General features: G+C 41.4%; 1 protein-coding gene across 1 annotated transcript; it reads right to left on the bottom strand.

The window, feature by feature from the left end:
- Nucleotides 1–1,388: 1,388 nt before the first annotated feature.
- Nucleotides 1,389–23,546, bottom strand: TRIM38 (tripartite motif containing 38). Its single transcript, XM_003263239.4, has 8 exons — nt 23,488–23,546; nt 23,059–23,292; nt 19,415–19,999; nt 16,639–16,734; nt 13,959–14,189; nt 12,998–13,020; nt 12,789–12,901; nt 1,389–2,622 (listed from the first exon to the last, which is right to left on the bottom strand). The coding sequence occupies exons 3-8, from the start codon at nt 19,823–19,825 to the stop codon at nt 2,099–2,101; spliced, it is 1,398 nt and encodes a 465-aa protein (XP_003263287.1). The 5' UTR covers nt 19,826–19,999; nt 23,059–23,292; nt 23,488–23,546; the 3' UTR covers nt 1,389–2,098.
- Nucleotides 23,547–24,139: the final 593 nt, after the last annotated feature.

The following is a 24,139-nucleotide window of genomic DNA, read 5'->3' as shown; positions in this document are numbered from 1 at the left end:
ACCACACTTAGATAACACAGGACTGTGGGATGCCAAGAGGTAGAGAAGAGCTTATGAATATCCAGATTACATCTTCACTGATCATGCACAAAGGTGGGGTTCCTCGGTTACCCACTGGGTCCTATTCCCCAAGTCTGGGTCTACAGGGGATATAGAACTACAGACTACAGGGATATAGAACAAGTACGACTGGGGATAATCCTTCTGTTGGGGAGAAAAATCTTTTTTTTCTATTCATCTTAGGTTCTCCATCTGCAGCCCTGTCAAGTAGACTAAAAAAGACAGATTGACAAGACAGAAACAGAGCATGTGCATTGCACAAACAGGGGAGTACTGAGATGAATACTCAAAAGAGGATTTAGAACTTGGGCTTATACAGCATTTTAACAAAAGAATACATTTTTTAAGTGACAAGGAAGAGGAAATAGACTTTGAGTTTCTAGTGCAGTAAATTGTGGGAAGGCAACTCTTTCTTTCCCTTTTTTTTTTTTTTTTTTTAAATAAGACTTCTCATGTGCTATGTCCAGGCTGAAAAGAGTCTAAAGTCTCTGGTGACTAACTTTTGTTCTTCCCGGAGTAAGAGGACACCTTCACAATTTCATATCCTGCTTTTAGGCAAATAGGGAGAGGGCAGAGGTGTTTGGGTTTTTTTAATCTATTTTGTTCTCAATTGTCTTCAGCTCAAAATACTTCTTATGCCAAAGATGGCATATTCTACTACCCTTCACTTGCTAGTTACAACCCAGCCTCTATCATCATAATTAGAACTTCTGACCCTGGGGAACATGCGCAATAGTCTGAACTCTTTTATGTCTCCCTTAGGCAGAGATGGAGGCCCAGCCATGCCTCTGACATCTAGACACAACTGTTGCTTCATTTCTCCTATTCTCAGAGGTGATGTCCTAGGACCTCAACAAATATCAGTAAACATTGATTTTTTTTTCCTTGAGGCACAGCATGATCTTGGCTTACTACAACCACTGCCTCCCAGGCTCAAGCAATTCTCCTGCCTCAGCTTCACAAGTAGCTGGGTTACAGGCGCCTGCCACTATGCCAGGCTAATTTTTGTATTTTTAGTAGAGACGGGGTTTCACCATGTTGGCCAGGCTGGTGTTGAACTCCTGACCTCAAGTGATCCACCTGCCTCAGCCTCCCATAGTGCTGGGATTACAGGCGTGAGCCAACATGCCTGGCCATCAATTTTTATGTCAACTCTAAATTATAACATTTAGCAATTTTGTGACTTTTTACGGTCATCATTAATGTTGTTTATGTTTTAGTTGTAGTCCTGTCATTACCCACTCGGGTATGGTAATTTGGTCTTTTTCAAAATGAAGTTAAGGTCTATTTGATCTTCTCTGAATCATAGTAAGAACTGCCAACAGCCATTTCAGCAATAACTATTTACTGAGATTTTAAAATATTTCAAGGTAATTGGTCCTAGCAGACTGGAAAATACCAACTTCTTTTCCAGAACTGAATCCCCCATCAAAGTTCAATTTTACTCATAATTCCCTTTTCATTTGAAGCATCTCATTGTAAGCCAGTCTTAACCCTTCTGTCACACTTTGCTTGGCTGTTTCTCAGGTAGAACTCAGTAAGTCCGGTAGCCTCCAGGACTGCCGCTTAGATTATTAAACAACATGTCAGTGGTTGGAAGAGTCAATGTTATTTTGATTTTTCTGTTTTGTTTTAAATGCAGTTGGCGGATAATTGCAGCTTTCTTTCATTCCCCACATGAGTTCAAATGGCAGCAAACAAACTAGGAGAACGCAGACCTTCTGACTGTGGGTACCCCTACTCATCACCTGAAGACCCTTGGAAATCAAAGCCCTGACCCATTAAAGACTGATGGAGACAGCAACGTACGATCATCACTATTATCTTGCTTTGCCCCAGTCCAAGTTAACCATCTGTGGTATTTTTAGTTGCTAAGTCCATATATTCAACATAAATCAATTATATATCCACTAAAATCCCAGCACTAGTCTAAGTACTAAGGAAATGACAGCGAAGAGAACAGACCAAACGTCTGCCCTTATGGGATTTATATTATTTTCTCTGTGCTGGTTAAACCAAGGAGCTTCTGCTCTTTTCCTTAGTTATCTGGGGGAGGCAGAAACAAAGGAGAATATTGATAAACCTGGAAATAGGGCCGGAGAGTATCAGAGAAGGAAGCCTTCGGGAAAGTAAAGATGTGGCAGCCAGTAGTCCCATTATAAAAGGATACAACTCCGGCCTCATAGTCCAGAAAAACTCCCACAAGCAGGGGCTGCTCATGCAGATGAAGGGAAGTTGGGGGAGAAGTAAGTGCTACATAGCCTTTCTTTTTGCACAGCCTGAGGGTCCAGAATCCAGACTGAGGCTCTTGCTTCATGCCAGTGCCCCTCTGCACGTTCTCCATACAAACTCCTAAATCCCACCCGGTTCCTTCGCCAACATCCACTTCAAAGTAACGTCTTCCTGAGGTGAAGCCTTCAAAACCCAAGACACAGGGGAAGGCAGTAAATCTCCTGGAAGACATGTCCTGATTCTCCTGGGTGTATCCACGAGTCACTTGTCTCCGATCCTCAGAGAGAGTTAGTTCATGATGAGCTGTATCTGGATCCAGAGTCACACTAACTGCAAAACAAAACAAAACAAACAAACAAAAATAATTTTGTTGCTGTAAAGAACACAAGTTATTTTATTTTATTTTATTTGAGATGGAGTGTTGCTCTGTCACCCAGGCTGGAGTGCACTGGCACTATCTCAACTCACTGCAACCTCCACCTCCTGGATTCAGGCAATTCTCCTGCCTCAGCCTCCTGAGTAGCTGGGACTACAGGTGCGCACCACCACAACTGGCTAATTTTTTTAAATTTTCTGTAGAGATGGGGTTTCGCCATATTGGCCAGGCTGGTCTCAAACTCCTGACCTCAAGTGATCCACCCGCCTCGGCCTCCCAAAGTGCTGGGATTACACAGGTGTGAGCCACCATGCCCAGCTATAAGTTATCTTCAATACAAACAGCCTGTGTTCAAACCCAAGTATTGTTTCTTATAAACTGGGTGAGCTTAGGCAATTCATTTAATTCTCTGAGCCTCAGTTTGTTAACTATAAAGTGGAAATTACCATATTTGTTGCAGAGAATGGTGGGTAGGATTGAACAAGCTTATGTTTGCTTAATGCTTGGTAAAATTCCTGGTACATGGTAACCACCTAATAAGTGGTAGTTGTTGGGGTGATCAGGCCCAACACCAGGCCGTGGCGGCTACAAAGTCCAGCGGGGTCAAAGGAATGAGAAAAGACAAGTTAAGAGTGCATAAGGTGGGTCCAGGGGGCTAGATTGGAGGCTGCGAAGGCCCTAGGCTCTGGGAGCCCACACTATTTATTGGTGATCAAACAAAGAAGCAGGTGGTGAGGACATGAGGGTAAACAGGTGAGGACGTGAGGACATGGGGGTAGAAAGGTAGTGGTGCATTAAGCGTAGCTGTGACGGTTTAGCATTTTCTTTGACACATATAGAATATACTCTGCTGCTTGAGATAATAGAGGACATGTTTATGAGTAAGAAGCAAGGAACCAACAAGTCTGTGCACTTTCCAGAGGCTATGAGGGGTTTTATGCCCTGAGCCCTGGGTTCCATCCAAGTCACAGGGGTTTTATGCCCTAGGCTTAGATTTGTGTGTAGCAGGGCAGCCTTCCACCCTTTGACACAGAGCTTGGTGTTCCAAACGCCACAAGGAGTTTTGGACCCTGGACCCTGAACATCTTCCAAGACTCTTTTACATTATGACAGACAAGCCAGTCCTGTTTCAGCTCTTCTAACAACATGTAGTAATAATGATATCATCAACATCATCTTTGTCTTAATTATTCAAGGATGCCAAGGTACAGAACTAACCTGTTAATATGGTTACCATCCTGTCCAAAGTTCTTCTCCCATGCAGGACTTCCAGGAATCATGAGACAGTTGAGCAGAAAGATACCTTTTCCCTTCTCTACTGAGTAACCACCAACATTGAGAATCAGAGAGGGAAAATGACTCAGCTAATGTCTTAGCTTGTTATTGGAAGACCCAGGTCTCATGACACATACCTAGTCCCATGACTTTTAATTGTAAGCTCTTCTCTTTCCCCTCAGATAATGTTCCATAAGCATTAGTATGAGATAATAATACACTGAGGACCAATATACATGAAAAATATCAGACTAGAATCAAACAAGACAGAAAAAAAAATCTGATAACCTAAAGTGAGATACTGAACGGTATGCAGTTTTAAAAATAAAAAATGGGCTGGGCGCGTTGGCTCACGCCTATAATCCCAGCACTCTGGGAGGCCAAGGCGGGTGGATCATGAGGTCAGGAGATCGAGACCATCCTGGCTAACACGGTGAAACCCCGTCTCTACTAAAAATACAAAAAATTAGCCAGGCGTGATGGCAGGCACCTGTAGTCTCAGCTACTCGGGAGGCTAAGGCAGGAGAATGGCGTGAACCTGGGAGGCGGAGCTTGCAGTGAGCCGAGATCGGGCCACTGCACTCCAGCCTGGGCGACAAAGCAAGACTCCGCCTCAAAAAAAATAAAAATAAAAATAAAAAATAAAATAAAATAAAATAAAATATGGTAATAGGATGTTCTAACGAGAGTTAAGAAACCACTGTGCTACTGAGTTAAATGTTGATCAGTTGGTCTGTGACAATTAAGGAATTCAAGTATTCAGAAACACTTCCTGTGCTGGATGTTCTCTGTTTATTCTTCCAAATAATTCCCTCACTTTTCCCTGTCTTGCTCTGTGCCCAGGAAGGCTGACGTGGACACATTAACCAGGCTTTCTGCCCTCTGGCTTGGTTCAGCCAATGGGAAGCACCAGAGGAGACCATAGGGCACAAAGAAGCAACCTTGGGAGTATTCAGTGCCCCAGTCCATGCTGTGATTTGGAGGGTCTGCATTCCTCTGCCTCTGGGCACACTCTCATATAGTTACAGCTCCCTACACCTGCCACTTGAGGCCCGGAGGAGGTGATGGCTCTGTAACTGTTCCTAGCTCTGGGCGTTTCCTGTTCCTTGTGGATTTCCCAACTCCTCACCTTTGTAAATACCCTCTTTTTTCAAACTCTATTCAGTTAGCTCTTATCAGCCTGACTCACAGAAGTTTGGGGTTTCAATTCATATTACCTGAATGACCCAGGAAAACCCATGTTGAGAAATTAAAATGTTTACAGGGTGGTAATACCACTTAAGAGAAAAAATATCAATTGGACTTTTTAAATTCCACCTATCTATTGGTGTGACACATCAACAAAAACATATAGAAAGATTGGAAGCTAAAAGATAGATAATATAGTCATATACGATTATAGTATTATAAGTATATCAAAAGATATTAAGTCAGAGCATTATTAAGAATGGAAGGAGGGCCAGGTGTGGTGGCTCATGCCTGTAATCCCAGCACTTTGGGAGGCCAAGGCAGCAGATCACTTGAAGCCAGGAGTTCAAGACCAGCCTGCCCAACATGGCAAAACCCTGGCTCTACCAAAAATACAACAATTAGCTGGGTATTGTGGCACATGCCTGTAATCCCAGCTACTTGGGAGGCTGAAGCACAAGAATCACTTGAACCAGGGAGGCAGAGGTTGCAGTGAGCTGAGATTTCGCCACTAAACTACAGCCTGGGTGACAGAGAAATTCTGTCTCAAAAAAAAAAAAAAAAAAAAAGAAAGAATGAAAGGAGTCACCTAAAAAAGATAACAAAATTTTAAACATAAATGTACTATATTATTAGTGAATTCATGTTTAGAATTGTGTTAATATACAAAGCAAAAATTGTAGAAATATAGGAGAAATTGACAAATCTACAATCATCATGGGATATTTTAACATTCTTCTTTCCATAATTGATAGATCAGGCACAACAAAAGAAAAAAAATAAGGGAAGATATGGAAGGTCTGAACAATCTAAGAAGCCCAATCTCATAGTCAATACATAAAGCTCAGCAATTGTTTAATAATAGTAAGCAGAGAATACGCAGTTTTCTCAGGTATAGATGGAACACATACTGAGTAAATACTAGGCAGAAAACAGTCTGAACAAATTTCAATAAATCTGTATTACACTGATCATTTTCTCTAGCCTCAATATAAGATTATAAACCAATAATAAAAAGATGACTAAAAAGATTCTAAATATTAGGAAATGTAAACTACTAATAAATCATTAGAAGATGTATAGAATGGAACAATAATCAAATGTTATTTATAAAAATATACAATGAAGCTAAAGCAGAATTTTAAGGAAAATTTGTAGGCTTTAAATGCTTATCTTAGAAAAATTAAAAAGCTGAACATTAATGACCCAAGCATCTAATTTAAATTTTAAAAAGAACATAGAAAGCCAAATATAATTTTTTAAAAAGAAAAAATAGATATTAAACAATATAACAGTGAAGTTAAAGAAAACAAGAATGCAATAAAGAGAAAAAACAAAAAAAAAGTAGCTTCTTTTAAAAAAATTTAATAAAATAGACATACCTCTAATGAGATTTATCAAAGTAAGACAGAAGGCACAAATGGAATGAATACAGAAACTTTTTAAATATTACAGAACTTTATAATAAATCTTATACTACTAATAAAATTGAAAGCACTGATAATACTTCCTAGAAAAAATATTTCTGAGTAGAACTCATTCAAAAAACCAAGCACGGGCAGACCTAACATTAAAGAAATGAAATCACTACTTTAAATTTTACCGACAGATAATAAAACATGCATCTTTATCAAGCAAAAATGGATCTTGTCAGTTTTATAGGAAATTTAGAAGTCAAGGCATGAGTAATGCCAATCTCGTAACAAATCCTCCAAAGAATAGAAAATTACGGCACCCGCTTATAGACATAGATATAGAACTCCTGCACAAAATAATATAAATAACAAACCAAATTTTATATATGCAACTATACATATTATATGTGTATGTATTATATATGTTAACATATATAATATGTATAGCATTATATGTTCTACATATTATATATGTATAGTATATGTATTTTACAATATCTAAATGAAAACCCAATCTTTAATATATTCATCTATATTGTCATATATGACATACGTAATACATTACATCAAAAATGTGTACAATAATCAGGCCAGGCACAGTGGCTCACACCTGTAATCCCAGCACGTTGGGAGGCTGAGGTGGGTGAATCACTTGAGTCTAACAGTTTGAGACCAGCCTGGTCAATATGGCCAAATTCCATCTCTACAAAAAATATGAAAAATTATCCGGGCATTGTGGTGCACACCAATAGTCCCAGCTACTCGGGAGGCTGAGGTGAGAGGATCATTTGAGCCTGGGAGGTGGAGACTGCAGTGAGTCGAGCTTGCGCCACTGCACTCCAGCCTGGGTGGCAAAGGGAGACTCTGTCTCAAAAAAAAATTAAAAATTAGCCAGGTATGGTGGCCTGTTCCTGTAGTCCCAGCAGCTGGGGAGGCTGAGATGAGAAGATCACTTTAGCTCAGGTGGTCGAGCCATGATCCCACCACTGTACCACTCGGCTTGGGCAACAGAGTGAGAGCCTGTCTTGAAAAAGAAAATATATAAACACACACACACATACACACACAGTAATCAATGTATATATTATATGTACCAATCAATGCTTGACTTTTATATATAATGTAGATTACATCTTATTAGATATATGGTATTCCTTCTCTATAGATAGATAGATACAGATACAGACATAGTATCCTCTATCCATATTAGAGAGAGGATACTATATATATCTATAGTATATAGAGATGCTGTCTCAAAAAAATGTAAAAATCAGCCAGATGTGGTGGCCCATGCCTGTAGTCCCCGCTACCGAGGAGGCTGAAATGAGAGGATCGCCATTGATCCTCTCATTGGTTGAGCCATAATCGCACTACTGCACCACTCAGCCTGGGAGACAGAGCGAGAACTGAGGTGGGAGGATATAGATATAGATATATAAATAAATATGTATAGAGAGAATACTATATATGTGTGTATGTATATATATATTATGAAGACACTGGGAGAGAATACTATATATATATGTGTGTGTGTATATATATATAATGAAGACACTGATGGGATGGTTTCATTACCAATTGGACCAAGAGTCCAGATATGGAGCCAACATGCAATGTTGTTGTTGACTGAGCTGGTAGAGCACTGGTCATAGTTACGGGAAAAGAAGGTCTCCAATGAGACATACTTAACAAAATATATGAACTTGCTGTGTACGTGGAGAGTTCTGATGCATATATAGCCTTCTCTCACCAACCTAGCAATTATCTTCATCATCATTATAATGCTATCAGAGCATAGATAACAGCTAAATTTTTTTGTCCTTTTCTTCTTCTTCTTCTTCCTTCACCTCCCCCACCTCTTTCTCTTCCTCCTCCTCCTTCATCTCCTTTTTCTTTTGAGATGGAGTCTTACTCTGTCGCTCAAGCTGGAGTGCAGTGGCACAATCTCGGCTCACTGCAACCTCTGCCTTCTGGGTTCAAGCAATTCTGCCTAAGCCTCCAGAGTAGCTAGGGCTGCAGTTGCACACCACCATGCCTGGCTAATTTTTGTATTTTTAGTAGACACGGGGTTTCACTGTGTTGGCCAGGCTGGTCTCGAACTCCTGCCCTCAAGTGATTCTCCTGCCTTGGCCTCCCAATGTGCTGGGATTACAGGCGTGAGCCACTGTACCTGGCCTCCTCCTTTAAGAGACAGGGTCTAGCTCTGTTGCCCAGGCTGGGTACAGTGGCGTGATCATAGCTTACCACAGCCTTGAACTCCTGGGCTCAGGAGATCCTCCTGCCCTAGTCTCCCCAGTAGGTGGAACTACAGGCATAGCACATGGGGCTAATAAAATTAATTAGGTGATAAAATTCACTGCCCACTGATGACTAAGCTCTTTGGAAATAAAAGACACAGACCTTGAAGGAAAATGTGTCTACTTAATTTTGAAACCCTATTTATCAAAAAACAGGATGAAAATGCAAAATGTCATCTACATGCCAGAAGATACCAGCTATAATAAGTTCCCATAAATGAGTAAGGAAAAGAACCCAATAAAAGTTATTAAACCACAGTAAATCATGGGTAAATCACAGAAGCCTGAAGGGATAGTGGACAAAAAGAATCTCAATCTCACTAGTGAAATCAGAAAAGCACAAATTAAGTACACAATTAGGTACCATTTTAAATCCGTTAGACTGTCAGAATAATAAATTATATAAGTAAAGACTCAGGGAGTTTTGGAGGAGTGAGAGCACTTATATTGCTGGTGGGGTAGAATTGGAACAATTTCAAGATCTGTAGTATCTGGTAAAATTATGATATGCATCCCTCACACCAGCATGTCACTCCAAGGTATCTCCCTGGAGGAAACATTCACGAGACACAAGGGAGCATGGATAAGAATGTTCACAGTAGTATTGTTTGCAACAGCAACAACAACAAAAAAAACCCAACTACACACAACCTCAATGCCCAGTCCACAAGGCAATGGATTAAATACATTTCAGGCCAGAGATGGTGGTTCATGCCTGTAATCCCAACACTTTGGGAGGCCAAGGTGAGAGGACTACTTGAGCCCAGGAGTTCAAGACCAGCCAGGACAAAATAAAGAAATATTGTTTCTACAAAAAATTTTTTTTTAGATTAGCCAGACGTGGTGGTGCTTGCCTGTGGTCCCAGCTACTGGGGAAGCTGACGTGGGAGGATTGCTTAAGCCCAGGAATTTAAGGCTGCAGGGAGCCATGATGGGGCCATTGCACTCCAGCCTGGGTGACAGAGTGAGACCCTGTCTAAAAGAGATAAGTAAATAACAACTTTGCATTTTCTGCCACATTGCAAATGGTAAGAGAGTGGTTTCTAGACTCTAGACTCTTTCTATGACTACCTTCTAGTTATGAGATCCTAGAACACTCACTTAACCGCTCTGTGTCATATTTCCTCATCTATAAAGCAAAAATGCCCCATACAGAGAGGACTGAACCAAGAAAAGTAAAGCTTTTCTAATCTGTCACAGACTAAAGAGTGCTCAGTATATGTGAGTCATTATTCCTGGTGCTGGTAGGAGTGTATGTTACAACTTTGAGTCAAGTAATATGGTACCAAACATTAAGATTAACAACAACCTCAGCAATCCCAGTTTGGGGTATGTTCCCAAAAGAAATGAAAGCACCAGGATATAAGGGTGCCTGGACTAGAAAGTTATTGTAGCAACATTGTAATAACTAAGTTCTAGAAACAGCCTGAAGCTCCATCAGTAGGGATATGGTTACATATATTTATTATATACTTATGGAATATTAGACACAAAACAAGTAACATAGACAGTGTATATATGTTACAAGTTTGTACAAACTTAGGGAAAGATATAGGTCACCCTACCTAGAGAAGTCAGATTGGAGAGGGGTAGGAGAAACCTTGAACTTTCTCTTTATATCCTTTATATTGTTTGACTGATTAAAATTTATTTGTTGCATCTGCTTGAAGGCAATGTAAAATAAAATAAACATACATTTAAAAATAAAATTTATTCATACCACTTTTGTAATAAGAGAAATTTTAGGCTGGACACAGTGGCTAACACTTGTAATCCTAGCACTTTGGGAGGCTGAGGCGGGCAGATCACCTGAGGTCAGGAGTTTGAGACCAGCCTGGCCAACACTGTGAAACCCCATCTCTACTAAAAATACAAAAATCAGCCAGGTGTGGTGGTACATACCTGTAATCCCAGCTACCCAGGAGGCTGAGGCACTGGAACCCGGGAGGCAGAGGCTGCAGTGAGATGAGATTGCGCCACTCAAGCCAGCCTGGGCAACAGAGCGAGACTCCATCTCAAAAAAAAATTTTTTAAAAAGAAAAATTTTAATAAACAGTGTTTAAGAGGGGAGAAATATTTAGTTAAAAGATAGGCCCATTTAAGAAATAGTTTCACTTGGCCCGGAAGGCGGAGCTTGCAGTGAGCCGAGATCGCACCACTGCACTCCAGCCTGGGCGACAGAGCCAGACTCTGTCTCAAAAAAAAAAAAAAAAAAGAAAGAAAGAAATAGTTTCACTTGAACCATATTATGATTCCTTCTGTAAAAGACGAGAGTAAGCAAATTAACTCAGTGAAATCCCAGCAAAACTTACACAAAGTCTTGTTCTTCCTTCCTGTCATCTGTATAGGATGAAATACAGAGTGCTTTTGGGTTTTGTTATTGTGTATGTGAGGGGAACACAGGTCTATAATTCCTTATCTGAAATCCCTGGAACAAAATGGGCTTTGCCATTCAAATTAGTTTGGAAGTTATAAAGGCAAAAAAAATGCATATACTCTAAAGTTCAACCCCATCACGGCCTAAGGCAGAGCCCTATAATCAAATTCATCAATATATCTGTAGGAAAACATTTATTCAAATTAAGTGGGATAAATAAAGACTTTTAAATAGTCTCATCTCAGTGCAGTTCAGGGTTGGCCACTGTGGAAGACAGACTCAAGGGTGGCCTTCTATGATTCCTGCCTCTTGGTGTTCACACCCTCATAAAATTCCTTGTCTTTGAGTGTGAGCAAGGCTTATGAATTGCTTCTGACCAATAGGATATGGCAAAGATGATGGTATATAATTTCTATGATTACGTTTCATTATGTAAGACTCCATCTTGCTAGCAGATTTTCTCTAAAGAGTCTGTCTCCTGAGCTCTCTCTGAAGAAATAACTGGCCATGTTAGAGGCCATGTGCAAAGAGCTGAGGGGTGGCCTGTAGAAGCTGTAGGCAACCTCCAGCCAACAGCCAGAAATAACCAGGGCCCAAAGTCCTGCAACCATCAGGAAAGAAATTCTGCCTGCTACCTCAGTGAGCTTGGAAGTGGATTCTTCCTTAGCCTAGCCTCCAGGTAAGAACACAGCCTGACCAACACCTTAATTGCAGCCTTGTCAGACCCTAAGCAGCGGGCCCAACTAAGCTGTGCCCAGATTCCTGAACCACAAAAATTGAGATAATATGTGGGTGTTGTATTAAGGTTCTAAATTATGGTAATTTGTACTAATAGATAACTAATATAACCACCAAATCATTTCAGGTTAGGCCAGATTTTTGCAGCCAAATGAATCATGATAAAACTTTCCATTTTCAGGGATTTTTTTGATTTTGTACTTATGGATACAAATTTGTGACAGTATAGTCAGCACTGATTTAAAAAAATCAAGGGAGCAGGAAACTCAGTAAATGGTTCTAACATTTCGGAATCTGTAAATTGGTCGTAACATTTATCATCTGTGTTATCTAAGTCAAGTTCCTAAAATATGTGAGTGATAGGCTATCATACTCACCTACCTTTCTTGCATTATTCTAAGAGTCGGCTGATCTATTAATAATAAACACTATGATCAGCTCTAATACCATTATGTGGTATTATGATCATGTGTCAGTCATGGTGCTAAGCACTTTGTACATGTTGATGCATTTAATTTTGATGACAACTCAATGAAGTAGGAGCTGTTAATATTTTCATTTTTCAGAGGGGGAAACCAAGTCACTTGGAGTAGCATGGCTAGAAAGTGAAAGAATAAGAATTTGAAAGGTTTGTGCAGATAACCAGAATGCAATGCTCATCACATTCACTAAGCAGTGAATCCTACTAACTAGAGAAAGTATGAAAGCTCTACTGAAATTAACTAAACAACCTCTCTGGCTGTGAGCCTGCCAAGGGACAGGTGGTAAACTTGGTTACTGCATAAGGCCCCTTCCATCCACAGTATTCAGGAATTCTTTAGTGCACATACCTTGATGACTCCTTAACATTTTCTTCACATCGAAGTAAAGCTTTGAAACATTGCACATAGTATGAAGTTCCAAGGAGACAGCCTCCGATGTTTCCAGCTTCACAGCCCAACTCCTAGAATAAGCAGAGGCCAGAGATTTCTTCAGAGGTGCATTCCATTCAGTTCTACATACGCACACCCTTCCCCTCCTGCATTCACACGGGACTTACCTGCTCAAAGTGTCATTCACATTCTATAAAGAAACAAAAAGAAAAGGTGAGCATGGGAACACTGGTATTTCATGGGGCTTGTCATGCAGGGCCATTCTTCTTTGCTGTACCCAAAGAAGTAGAGTTACCCCAGTCTTAGATATTGATGGATACTCAAACAAAGTAATTCCCACCAGTCTTAGATATTGACGGATACCCAGATGGAATAATTCCTACCAGCTTCTGGGAGATTCAGCATGGCAGGATGTTTATCAACATTTGCATCTATTCTCATCCTTGCTGAAGTCTGAGGGCCAGGAGCTTTGTCCATGCTCCCTCTGTCAAGACTAGCTTCTGGTGATCGGATTTCCTTCACAGTGTGCCCAGATTAGAGAACACTTACCATAAAGGTCCTAAGTGGTGAATCTGTGCACAGCGCTGAGACTGGGCCACTAAGATGGTGGTGGCAGGTATCACACAGTGGTAAAGCAATCATGCTATACACTCAACCTTACAGTATAGTCACCAATCCTGTTAGTTAGAACCAGAATTAATGGCTCCAGATGTTTATCTTCCTACAGATAAAGCTGTAGATTGTACCATAACAGCTCTGGAGCAAGGGTTCTACAAGCAAATCAGGGAAAAGGTTATCACTCATTTTGGGTGCCCCACTTCATCACCCATCAGTCACCTAGTGGAGTATTTCAGGAGAGAGTCAACAACCAGGGTTCTCTGCACATGGGCCAAGGAGGCAAACAGTGGTGAATGTTATCCTGTGGTTTCATTTGGCCAAGCTATGTTCCCTCAGAAGTTTATTTTTCTAATTGACATAAAGTCACCCTATAGATTAGTGAAGGCAAGCCTGATGACACTGATGTACATCTAAAAGAAACATTACTTTGTCTTCCCATGCTTCCTTACCATTCTCCTTTAATAGCACAATAACAAACCTTTTTTCCCTACTCCAAGTACACAGCCTCACCTGCAGCAATTTCTGGGCTGAGCCCTGACATTTTTCCTCCAGTTCCAGGATATGGCTCTTGAGTTCATTGCTCTTCAGCGCCAGACCGGCCTCATAGTCCCTCAGTCTACTCAGAGTCTGTTGTTCTTCTTTCTCCAGCCTCCAGAGATAAGACTTCTCTTCTTCATGTAGGAAACGCTGGAGATTCTTAAAGTCAGACTGGATTTTTTGTCTCTGAATCTGTACCTTCTCCTGGAGTCAAGAAAGTATGGTCAAAAGGTAGAAGTAAACCAAATGTCCATCTATGGATGAATGGATAAACAAGAATGAAAGTCTGACACACGCTACTACATGATAAGCCTTGAAGACATTCAAGCAAAATAAGCCAGCAACGAAAGGGCAAATATTGTAAGACTTTGCTTATACAAGGCATCTAGAATAGTTAAGTTCATAGAGACAGAAAGTAAAATAGTGGTTACAAGGTGTTGGCAAGACCAGAAAATGGACAGTTACTGTTTAATGGGTAGTAAGTTTCAGTTTAGAAGGTGAAAGATGAAACTGAGTTGCAGTTTGGAGATGGGAATGGTGATGGTTGCACAACAATGTAACAATGTAAAAGCACTTAATTCTACTGAACTGTATACTTAAAAGTGGTTAAATGCTTAAGTGTTATATATATTTTCACACAAACACACACACACACACCATCAGCCACTGGGACATTATTTTCTCATGAGTCACTGAAGCTGGAAGAATGTCCCCAGTTTCCTGCTGCAGAGTCATGTGTGGGAGGAAGACACTCAGATGTGAAAGAGGTTGTCTCAGATTCCTTATAGTCACCCAATTAATTTTCTTGTTCCTCAGCCAAGACACAGGAGAAAGCTGGGTTAGGAGTGCTAGATAATTTAATTGTGAAACTAGGGCCAAGTTCAAACACTTTATCAGTTACAAGGATAAAAAGAAGTTTTTACTTATGATTTAAGAAGTTAGATTTCTGAGTTGGAGCGATTTTCTTGAAGTAAAAGCTTATAATGAACATCACCCAGACTGGATTTTAAGACAACCAGGCTGGTTAAGAGGGTCCATAATTCTTGGCAGGGGGACCTCTGAGTGTGGCAGGCATTTATTATGGTTAACTGAGAAATATTGTTCTACTACCCTAGGGTCATCTTAAGCATTCCTATGTGTAAGACTGACAGAAATCAAGTGAAACTCTCATCTGAGGAGATGTAAAGTTGCAATTTCCATTAGTGCTGTCTAAATTAATGCAGTGGGAGTGTGTATTCAGGGCAACTTGAATCTATGTTCTCGGGTTGCAGTCTTCAAACTTGGCCCAAATAAACTCTCTACTTATCTTAGAAAAATAAAGATTAAAAAATAAAAATAAATTCATACAGTGTTTTGATGACTATGATGTAGAAGAAAGGTCTTTGACTTAGGATGAGGTGGAATTTTTGTGTAGGAGACAGGTGCAGCTTTAACTCTTTTATAGATGGGTTTTCATATATGTTAGTTACAATCAAGGTCTTCCCCATTGCCCAAGATCCTAGAAATGGGGGAAGTAAGAGTGTACTCAGGAGCTCAAGAGCAACATCCACAAACAAAGATCAGGGTAGAGGTTAAAAAGGACTCCTGAAAGAGAGAAAATTGGTAATCAGTTTGTGGGATTTTACTGCAAGCTAGTGAATCATATAAATATAAAGGTTGGTGCAAGAGTAATTGTGGTTTTTGCATTTACTTTAATGGCAAAAACCGCAATTACTTTTGCATGAACCTAATATTTCCATAAAAGAATGTGGCTCTGATAATGTGGAGGTTAGTCAGCCACGGAAATAGTCTGAAAGTTTGTAGTTGCAAGTGTGTAGGTTGTTGCATTACTTATGATGTACTTATAAATCAAGTATAGGCCAGGTGCAGTGGCTCACGCCTGTAATCCCAGCACTTTGGGAGGCTGAGGTGGGTGAATAACGAGGTCAGGAGATCGAGATCATCCTGGCCAACATGGTGAAACCTCATCTCTACTAAAATACAAAAAATTAGCCAGGCATGGTAGCGCATGCCTGTAATCCCAGCTACTCAGGAGGCTGACATAGGGGAATTGCTTGAACCCGGGAGGTGGACGTTGCAGCGAGCTGAGATCGCACCACTACACTCCAGCAAGACTCCATCTCAAAAAATAATAATAATTTAAAAATAAATAAATAAGTAAAGTATATTTCTTTCATCAGCCTCATGAGCTTGAGTAGTATGAATTTCAATCTGGAGTGATCCTGTTTTCTAAGTGTTCACAAAGATTGGTTTCTGTACCTGTAAAGCTGACAGCCAGATGTTCCACTGTGGTAAAAGTGCCAGGGTAATGAGTTGAGGCCTGCAAACCAGGTTTATTTTGAGGTATTTAAAGTTTGAGACCCAGTCAGTGCTTTTTCTATGTAAATAGGCATACTAATTCTGCTTCTTCTGACTGAAGTATCAGGAATCCCAGCCAACTACGGTTTAAAGATGGAAGGAGTTGGTGCTAAATACTCATGGATGTAAACCTGGAACCAGGGGCATAAATACAAATAATGGTTTCTTCCTTGGGTTTCATTTTTTCGATCTGGTTTAGTGAGAATAAATCCTCATTGTGCTTTTCCTCAATCATCCCCTATGCCTAAGTTCTAGAATGGAAAATAGCTTGAGATCAATGAAGTCAGATTCTTACTTTCCATTTAGTTATTTGTATTGCTGTGGACAGCTTCTGCTCCGTACATCTGTCTTCAAGTTGCCTCAATTTTGTCACAGCTTTCTGGAGCTTTTCCTGAAGGAAAAATTTGATAAGTGAAGCCTATTCAATTTGACTCTTCACGAGGGACCTAGGGGGAATTCCAATCTTCTAAGATATATTTGAATAACAGTGAATATTTATTGAGTCCTCATTGTTTTTTGCTAGAGAGCATGCTAAAGGCTATATGTGCAGGAACATACTGATCCCCTTGGCAACCCTGAATAGTTGGTAGGATTTTAAACATCATTTTTGTGCTGTAGAAAATGAGACTAAGAAAGGGGTAAAATAACTTGCCCAAAGGGCTATGACTGCCAGGTGGTGGAGCAACAATTGCAACCTCATCTGCTGACCTAGAGCCTGAACTACATCCACCACTATAGTCCTGCCAGGAAAAAGTTGTATATAGAACAAGGTAATCATCATCTAAAAGATTTGTAAAAAAACATGCTGAACCAAGCAAAACCACTACCAGTGTTTGGCACACATGAAATTTTGTGTCTTATGAGTCAGGAAAAATCAGGATGCCAGCTGGTTATTAGAAACAGTTCATGGAAGAGGGGAATTCTGGTATCTTTTGAACAATGGTATCATGAATCCAATTTAAAATGATTCAGTATTCATGTCAAGCTTTTAGCTTATTCTTCAAAACAGTTTCTCATATTTCTATTGAAAGTGATTTGAAAGGCCGGGCGCGGTGGCTCATGCTTGTAATCCCAGCATTTTGGGAGGCCGAGGCGGGCGGATCACGAGGTCAGGAGATCGAGACCACGGTGAAACCCCGTCTTTACTAAAAATACAAAAAAATTAGCCGGGCGTGATGGCGGGCGCCTGTAGTCCCAGCTACTCAGAGAGGCTGAGGCAGGAGAATAGCGTGAACCCGGGAGGCGGAGGTTGCAGTGAGCCGAGATCACGCCACTGCACTCCGGCCTGGGTGACAGAGCGTGACTCCGTCTCAAAAAAAAAAAAAAAGTGATTTGAAGCTGACCCAAATTGCTAATTTTAGTCAATGCTAAAAGAATTGTCTCCTGTCCTCTGTAAACCCAACAAGTATACTCATTAATTCTCAAGCGTTCTCAGGAAAGGGCTCTACGTAACTGTTTTAGCAAAAGATGACATTGTCTTTGCTATATGCCAAGTGCTATTCTATGCATTCTATATTTTAATGTCCTCAAAGCTTATAACCACCTCCTGTGTATGTGTTTTAGGGAGGGAGGACACTGCTATTATCCCCATTTACAGATGGAGAAACCGAGGTGTCAAGACATTAAATAACATGCCCAAAATTGCCCATCTAGTAAGTGACCAAATTCAACTTCAACATAAGCTGAATCCTTTTCTTACTACTTGGTGGAAAAGTAATTCAAACGGGAATATCATCATCGCAGTTATTAGCTGCTCCATGGAGTTTAAGGAAGAGCTGCCATGAGCTGAGTGGTGGTCAGGATTGACATGTCCTTAGAAAGACTTAGAGCCTTCATACAAGACCACCTCTGCCTCATGGAGGACAGAATAAGGAGCCTGACACTGGGGACAACATTTTCCTCAAATGTAGGCAGGACAGAGAAGGAGAAAGAACATCAGGACTATGCCCATTCCTCCATGCTGCCAACAGCAAAGTCCCACCTTCCTTAATATGCTTTCTGGCAAGAAATCTGGATGGTACACAAAACCTCTCCCTCTGCTTCACCTTCCACAACCAAGCATTTCCAAATCGTTGACTCTTCTTCCTGAATCTTGCTTAAAATCTGCCCTCTCCTCCCTTTCTTATACGGATAGTTTGAATTTTACTCCTTGATATTCCTTTTATTATAGACATGCCAGAGTAGCTGGGCACAGTGGTTCATGCCTCTAATCCCAGCATTTTGGGAGGCTGAGATGGGAGGGAGACCAGGGGTTTGAGGCCAGTGTAAGCAAGAAAGGCAGACCATGTCTCTACAAAAACTAAAAAAATTATCCAGCTATGGTGGGGCATCCCTGTAGTCCTAGCTACTTGGGAGGCTGAGGTGGGAGGATTGCTTGAGCCCCAGGAGGTTGAGGCTGCAGTGAGCCGAGACTGCACCATTGTACTCCAACCTGGGATACAGACCAAGACCCTATCTCAAAAAAAAAAAAAAAAAAAAAAAGTAGAGGTACCAGAGTGATATTTTCAATGTCACTGACCCTTCATTCCCCAAATGAAAATCCCCCAATAGGTGTTCAATTTTTATGTGTCCTTCAGGAGTTACTTCTAAGATGAACCACTCTCTACCCTAAATGTCCCTCCCCACCACCAAAACCAGGGACCTCCAGGCAGACATTTTTGATGGTTTGTTTTCTTTACTAGACTAGATACCTAAAACGTGATGGGTCTTTCTTCCCTGTTTTCAGGCCCTACTGCATGGCTTTACATATTGTGGTTTTTCAAATGATATTCATGGTGTGAAACAAGAAAAAATGCGGGTGTTTGGTTTGAGAACAACCTGTTCTAAAGCAAAGAGAAATTCATCATAACACAAATGGATAGAGATAAGAGTCCAACCATCCCATTGAAGGTCAGGGATGGACAGTCTAGATAATTTAGCAAGAAATCATCATAAACTATTTTTCAGAAGAATGACATGGTGAAGGCTGTATTTCCAAGTCATAATGTTAGGTTTCAGGTTAAATCATCTCAGCTCCTGGGGAGCAGGATAAGACTTGGTACTTACCAAGGCCCCCTGGCCCACACACTCACCTTGTAGCCCTGGCATACGTCTTCAACAAGAGCTGTGGTGTGCCCTTTGTGCTGTGGTGCCCGCTCACAGCGCCAGCAGATGAGCTGCCCCTCATCTTCGCAGAACAGGTGGAGCTGCTCTCCGTGTTCCTCACATGACATTCCTTGATCCGTCTCTTTGAGGGCTTCAATGAGGCTTCCCAGCTGCTTGTTGGGTCGGAGGCTATCCATGTGAAATGGAGCCCGACACTGGGGACAGCAGAATGTCTCCTGCCTCAGTTGCTTTGGGCTTGGGTTTTTAAAGAAGTCTGTTATACACAAGTGGCAATAGCTGTGTCCACAGTTGATGCTTACTGGGTTCGTCATCAGGCTCAGGCAGATGGAGCAGGTGGCTTCCTCCATCATCTTCTTGGTGCTGGCGGTTGAGGCCATAGCTCCAATATTGGCTCCAGAGATGGAGATGAAGCAGCCAGAATTTTCCACCGCGATGAAAATACACCTCACCTGCACCTCTATGTGATGAGCTGGCTGCAACTGACTTCCATAGGTCTTGAAGGTTTTCCTTCCAACCTCTATTATCTCATTTTTTATTGAAGAAAAGAGGACCTAAAAGGAAGAAGCTGAGGCTGAGGTTGTTTGGGCCACGTTTGAGAACTGCAACCCAGGTGCAGAGTTTCAAGTTGCCCTCATTAGCAAGCAGTTACAAGTGGTTGTTTAAAGGAAAAAAAGCAGTTTTAAAGCAGTTTTAAAGTTGTTTACCAAGAATTTACATTAAAATAGCATAAGCTTTTGACTGGCTATACATTGTTCTTTGTATTACAAATATCAGGAATATGTAGGTAATAGATGAGGCAGCCAGTCAGGAACAAAACGCTTTTAAACATGGGGTCTTAACTGAAGACCCATACTCCTGTCTCACTTGTCCTGATAAATTTTGCATACCTCACATAGCTCAGACTGCTCTAAATTATTTTTCTTTTCTCAGTCTTCTAATTTTATTGTTTTTTTTTTTAGTGAGACAGAGTCTCACTCTGTCACCCAGGCTGGAGTGCACTGGCGCGATCTCGGCTCACTGCACCTCCGCCTCCCGGGTTCAAGCGATTCTCCTGCCTCAGCCTCCCGAGTAGTAGCTGGGTCTACAGGTGAGCGCCACTACGCCCAGCTAATTTTTGTAGTTTTAGTAGAGATGGGGTTACACTATGTTGGTTGGCCAGGATGGTCTCGATCTCTTGACCTTGTGATCCACCCGCCTCAGCCTCCCAAACTGCCGGGATTACAGGCATGAGCCACCGTGCCCAGCCTCTTTTTCTTATTCTTATAAGGCAAGTTCTCGCTCTCTTGCCCAGGCTGTAGTGGAGTGCAGTTGCATGACCACAGCTCACTGCAGCCTCGACCTCCTGGGTTCAAGCAATCCTCCTGCCTCACCCTGGCAGAGTGGCTGGGACTACAGGCATGTGCCACCATGTCCAGCTAAAGTCTTCTCTCTGGAAAGAAGAAATGCATTGGAATTTAGAGGATACATAAACGTCTAGCTGTGTAGCTAATACAGTAGCCATTATCATGAGTAGGAATTTAAATTTAACTTAATAACAATTAAAATGAAAAAATTCAGCTTTTCTGTTCCATTTGGCACATTTCAATTGCTTAATAGTTGCATGTGACTAGTGGTTACATAACAGCCTCAATATCACAGAAAGTTACCTGGAACCAAGTGCTGGGAGAAGCAATGCAGGCTTCCTCACAAAAGCTGTAAAAGAGAGAACTCAAGGAGTGTGAAACTCTTTCCTATTCTAGTTAACTTCAAGAATAATTGTTACCAGGCCAGCACGGTGGCTCACGCCTGTAATCCCAGCACTTTGGGAAGCCGGGGCGGGCGAATCACCTGAGGTCAGGAGTTTGAGACCAGCCTGACCAACATGGCAAAACTTCATCTCTACTAAAAATACAAAAAGTTAGCAAGGCGTGGTGGTGCACACCTGTAATCCCAGCTGCTCAGGAGGCTGAGGAAGGAGAATGACTTGAGTTCCAGAGGGGGAGGTTGCAGTGAGCCCAGATTATACCACTGCACTCCAGCCTGGGTGAAAGAGCGAGAATCTGTCTTAAAAAAAAAAAAGAATAATTGGTACCAAAATTACTCTTTGTAATTGGTAGTAACACTTATGCAATTGGGTGATCTGTGACAGATTCCATTGAAGGAGTACGGGGAGCTTCACCCCAATATATGACTCCCTGGTATAATGAGTATTTTGAATTAAAGGCCCTTAGAGATCAGCAGATGCTAGAAGAAACTTTTCCCCTATCTACATAAAGACCAGTCAGACTAGACAAGAAGAACGATTGTTTTTCCTTCCAACCCCTATTATCTCATTTTGTATTGAAGAAAAGAGGACTAGAAATGTAACCAGACCTAATCAGACACTTTCACAAAATAATGTCTGTCTCTCAGGCTCATTCATTTTCCAAAGAGAACCATTTACAAGTTAAACTCTGTTCCTCCATTCATTCATCCTCCCAAATATTCTTTTATTCTCCCTAGTAATCATTTACTGCCCCTCAACAGAATTACCTATATTCTCCTGATATCACCCTTCCCCTCTGAAATAAATATGTATACATGTATAAATATGTTATACATACATATTTATACAGTATACATACATATTTATACATATATAGATATATGCATACATATTTATACTTACGTATTTATACATAGGTATTTATAAATAAGGCTATATAAGTATTTACCCCCATTGGCAGAGGGGGTAATCACTCTGTGATTCTAGCCCATGTACTTGTTAATAAATTTGTATGCCTTTTCTCCAATTAGCCTGTCTTTTGTGAGTTGATTTTTCAGTGAACTTCAGAAGGCAAAGGGGAAGTGTTCCCTTGGCTCCTACACCATCATGACAATCAAATTTGACTCCACCTCGATCCCCCCATCCCCCCACAAACCTTATTAACAACCAACACTGGTTAATAAGGTCGGTTGTTTTTTGTTTGTTTGTGTTTTTTTGTTGTTGTTTTTTGCTTTCAGGAGCAGAGGTATAATAGGCAAAAGAAAGAGAAAGAAGAATAGTGAATACCTCTCTCTCCTGCAGAGAGAGAGGGGTGCCTAAGTGGGACTTCCCTGGCTAATAACGTCTTGCTAGAGACCCAACGAGGAGGATAATGGAAGCAATCAAGGCAACCAGAACAACCAGAAGAACTAGTTTATCCTTTTTTTGCCCTCTCCCTAACCTGAGGGAATAAGAATTGGAAAGAAGGCTGCAGAGCAGAGGGTTTGGTCCTGAGGAGCAGTTATTTCTATGGAATCAGAGCTCCTGCAGAACTGGGGAGTTTACTATTAATATCTCTTCTCCAGGACAGGACCTATCTCAAGAGACATGTTCAGAGTGATTGCAACATAAAGACTTTGCAGACCCAAGGAGGTAGGGAAGGCAGAAAGAAGATGGGGGAGGCCAGGGATAGGCAACAGAGGAGTGACCAGGAGCGAAAAAGCCTGCCTCTTCTGAGAACCTAGCTGGACTCTCCCTGCACCCCCCATCCCTCCCCCTGCCCGCCCCCACACCCCTACTCCTGGGAGCTCCTCTAGGACAGGGGCAGAGTCAGGAGGAAGTTTGAAGAGTGCCTAGAATAAAAAACAGTAATTTAACTACAGTTACCAGGTAGGCTGTTTTCCTCTCACAATCAGATCAGTCTCTTGAAGCCACACAGAATTTCTTCTGAAGATGTGTATTCCTTGGCGGGCAATTTCCTCCAGTGATACACCAGGCCCCTCTCTGCTGGGGTCACTGCACTTCTGGGGAGATGGGGCTCCCGTCCTTCCAAGGCTCCAGGGTTCCTGTCCTGGGCCCCACTCATCTAAGTTCTGAATCTTCTGAGATTTGGTGTAAAGTCTGGTGAAAGAAAGAGCAGGAAAGAGGTGAGAGCTGTAAAACAATGAAAGTCCTGACCATTTTCAGAGTTGGAGGGGCCCTGCTGTCAGGAAATATATTCCCCACCCCACCTGCCACCAGTACACACTCACATATCCACTGAGAAAACTACTTAGCCTGGACCTTTTCCATAACCTTCACTGCTCAGACACTTACATATTCGCTGCTAGTCCCCTCTGTAGCTGCCACTTCCTGGGTCAGGAAGTTAACTCAGACCGGATTAAACTGAGAAGTGAAACTACTGTGGGAGGCGGGGCTCATAAGATTTAGGAGAAAACTAGTGACGTTGCTCATATCATTTGCAATCAGCCTCTCCAGTAAAGGAGGGGGAAATGTAGGAAAAAAATATCCTTCTTTTACAGCAATAAAAAGAAGGAACCAATTAATAACCCAGTAAACTATCATGTGACCCCAACACAGAGTATCTAAAAACAGGAAGCCTGCAGAGGATCAGTTCACAGACTCTGATTTGAGATCTTTCTACTTTTGCCATCAACTCCCTTGGGAGTCCTTAAGCCTTTCTAGCTGATGTTACTTTTTTGCTATTTCTGGGTTGCTTGTGGTTCTATAACTGCTCTGAAGGGTGTGGTGGAAAAAGGGGTGGTAACAGCAGTAGGACTCATTGGCATCACAAAATTCATCTAAGTCAGCTTTCTATTCTTTTCTGTCCCGTTCTGTGTCTTGTTTTTCTCCTTGCCATCCTTCTGTAGGACTCAGATCTTCTTCAATAGCCAGGGTCAGCCAGGACAGAAAATGGGAGTCACTAGTGGCCCAGCAGTGAGTGCTCCCAGCTTAGAGCTGTGTGGGA

This window comes from Nomascus leucogenys, chromosome 8 (assembly GCF_006542625.1).
Source record: "Nomascus leucogenys isolate Asia chromosome 8, Asia_NLE_v1, whole genome shotgun sequence".
NCBI classification, from domain to species: Eukaryota; Metazoa; Chordata; class Mammalia; order Primates; family Hylobatidae; genus Nomascus; species Nomascus leucogenys.
The sequence above is the reverse complement of the archived record's forward strand: the minus strand, read 5'-3'. Positions and strand labels throughout refer to the sequence as shown.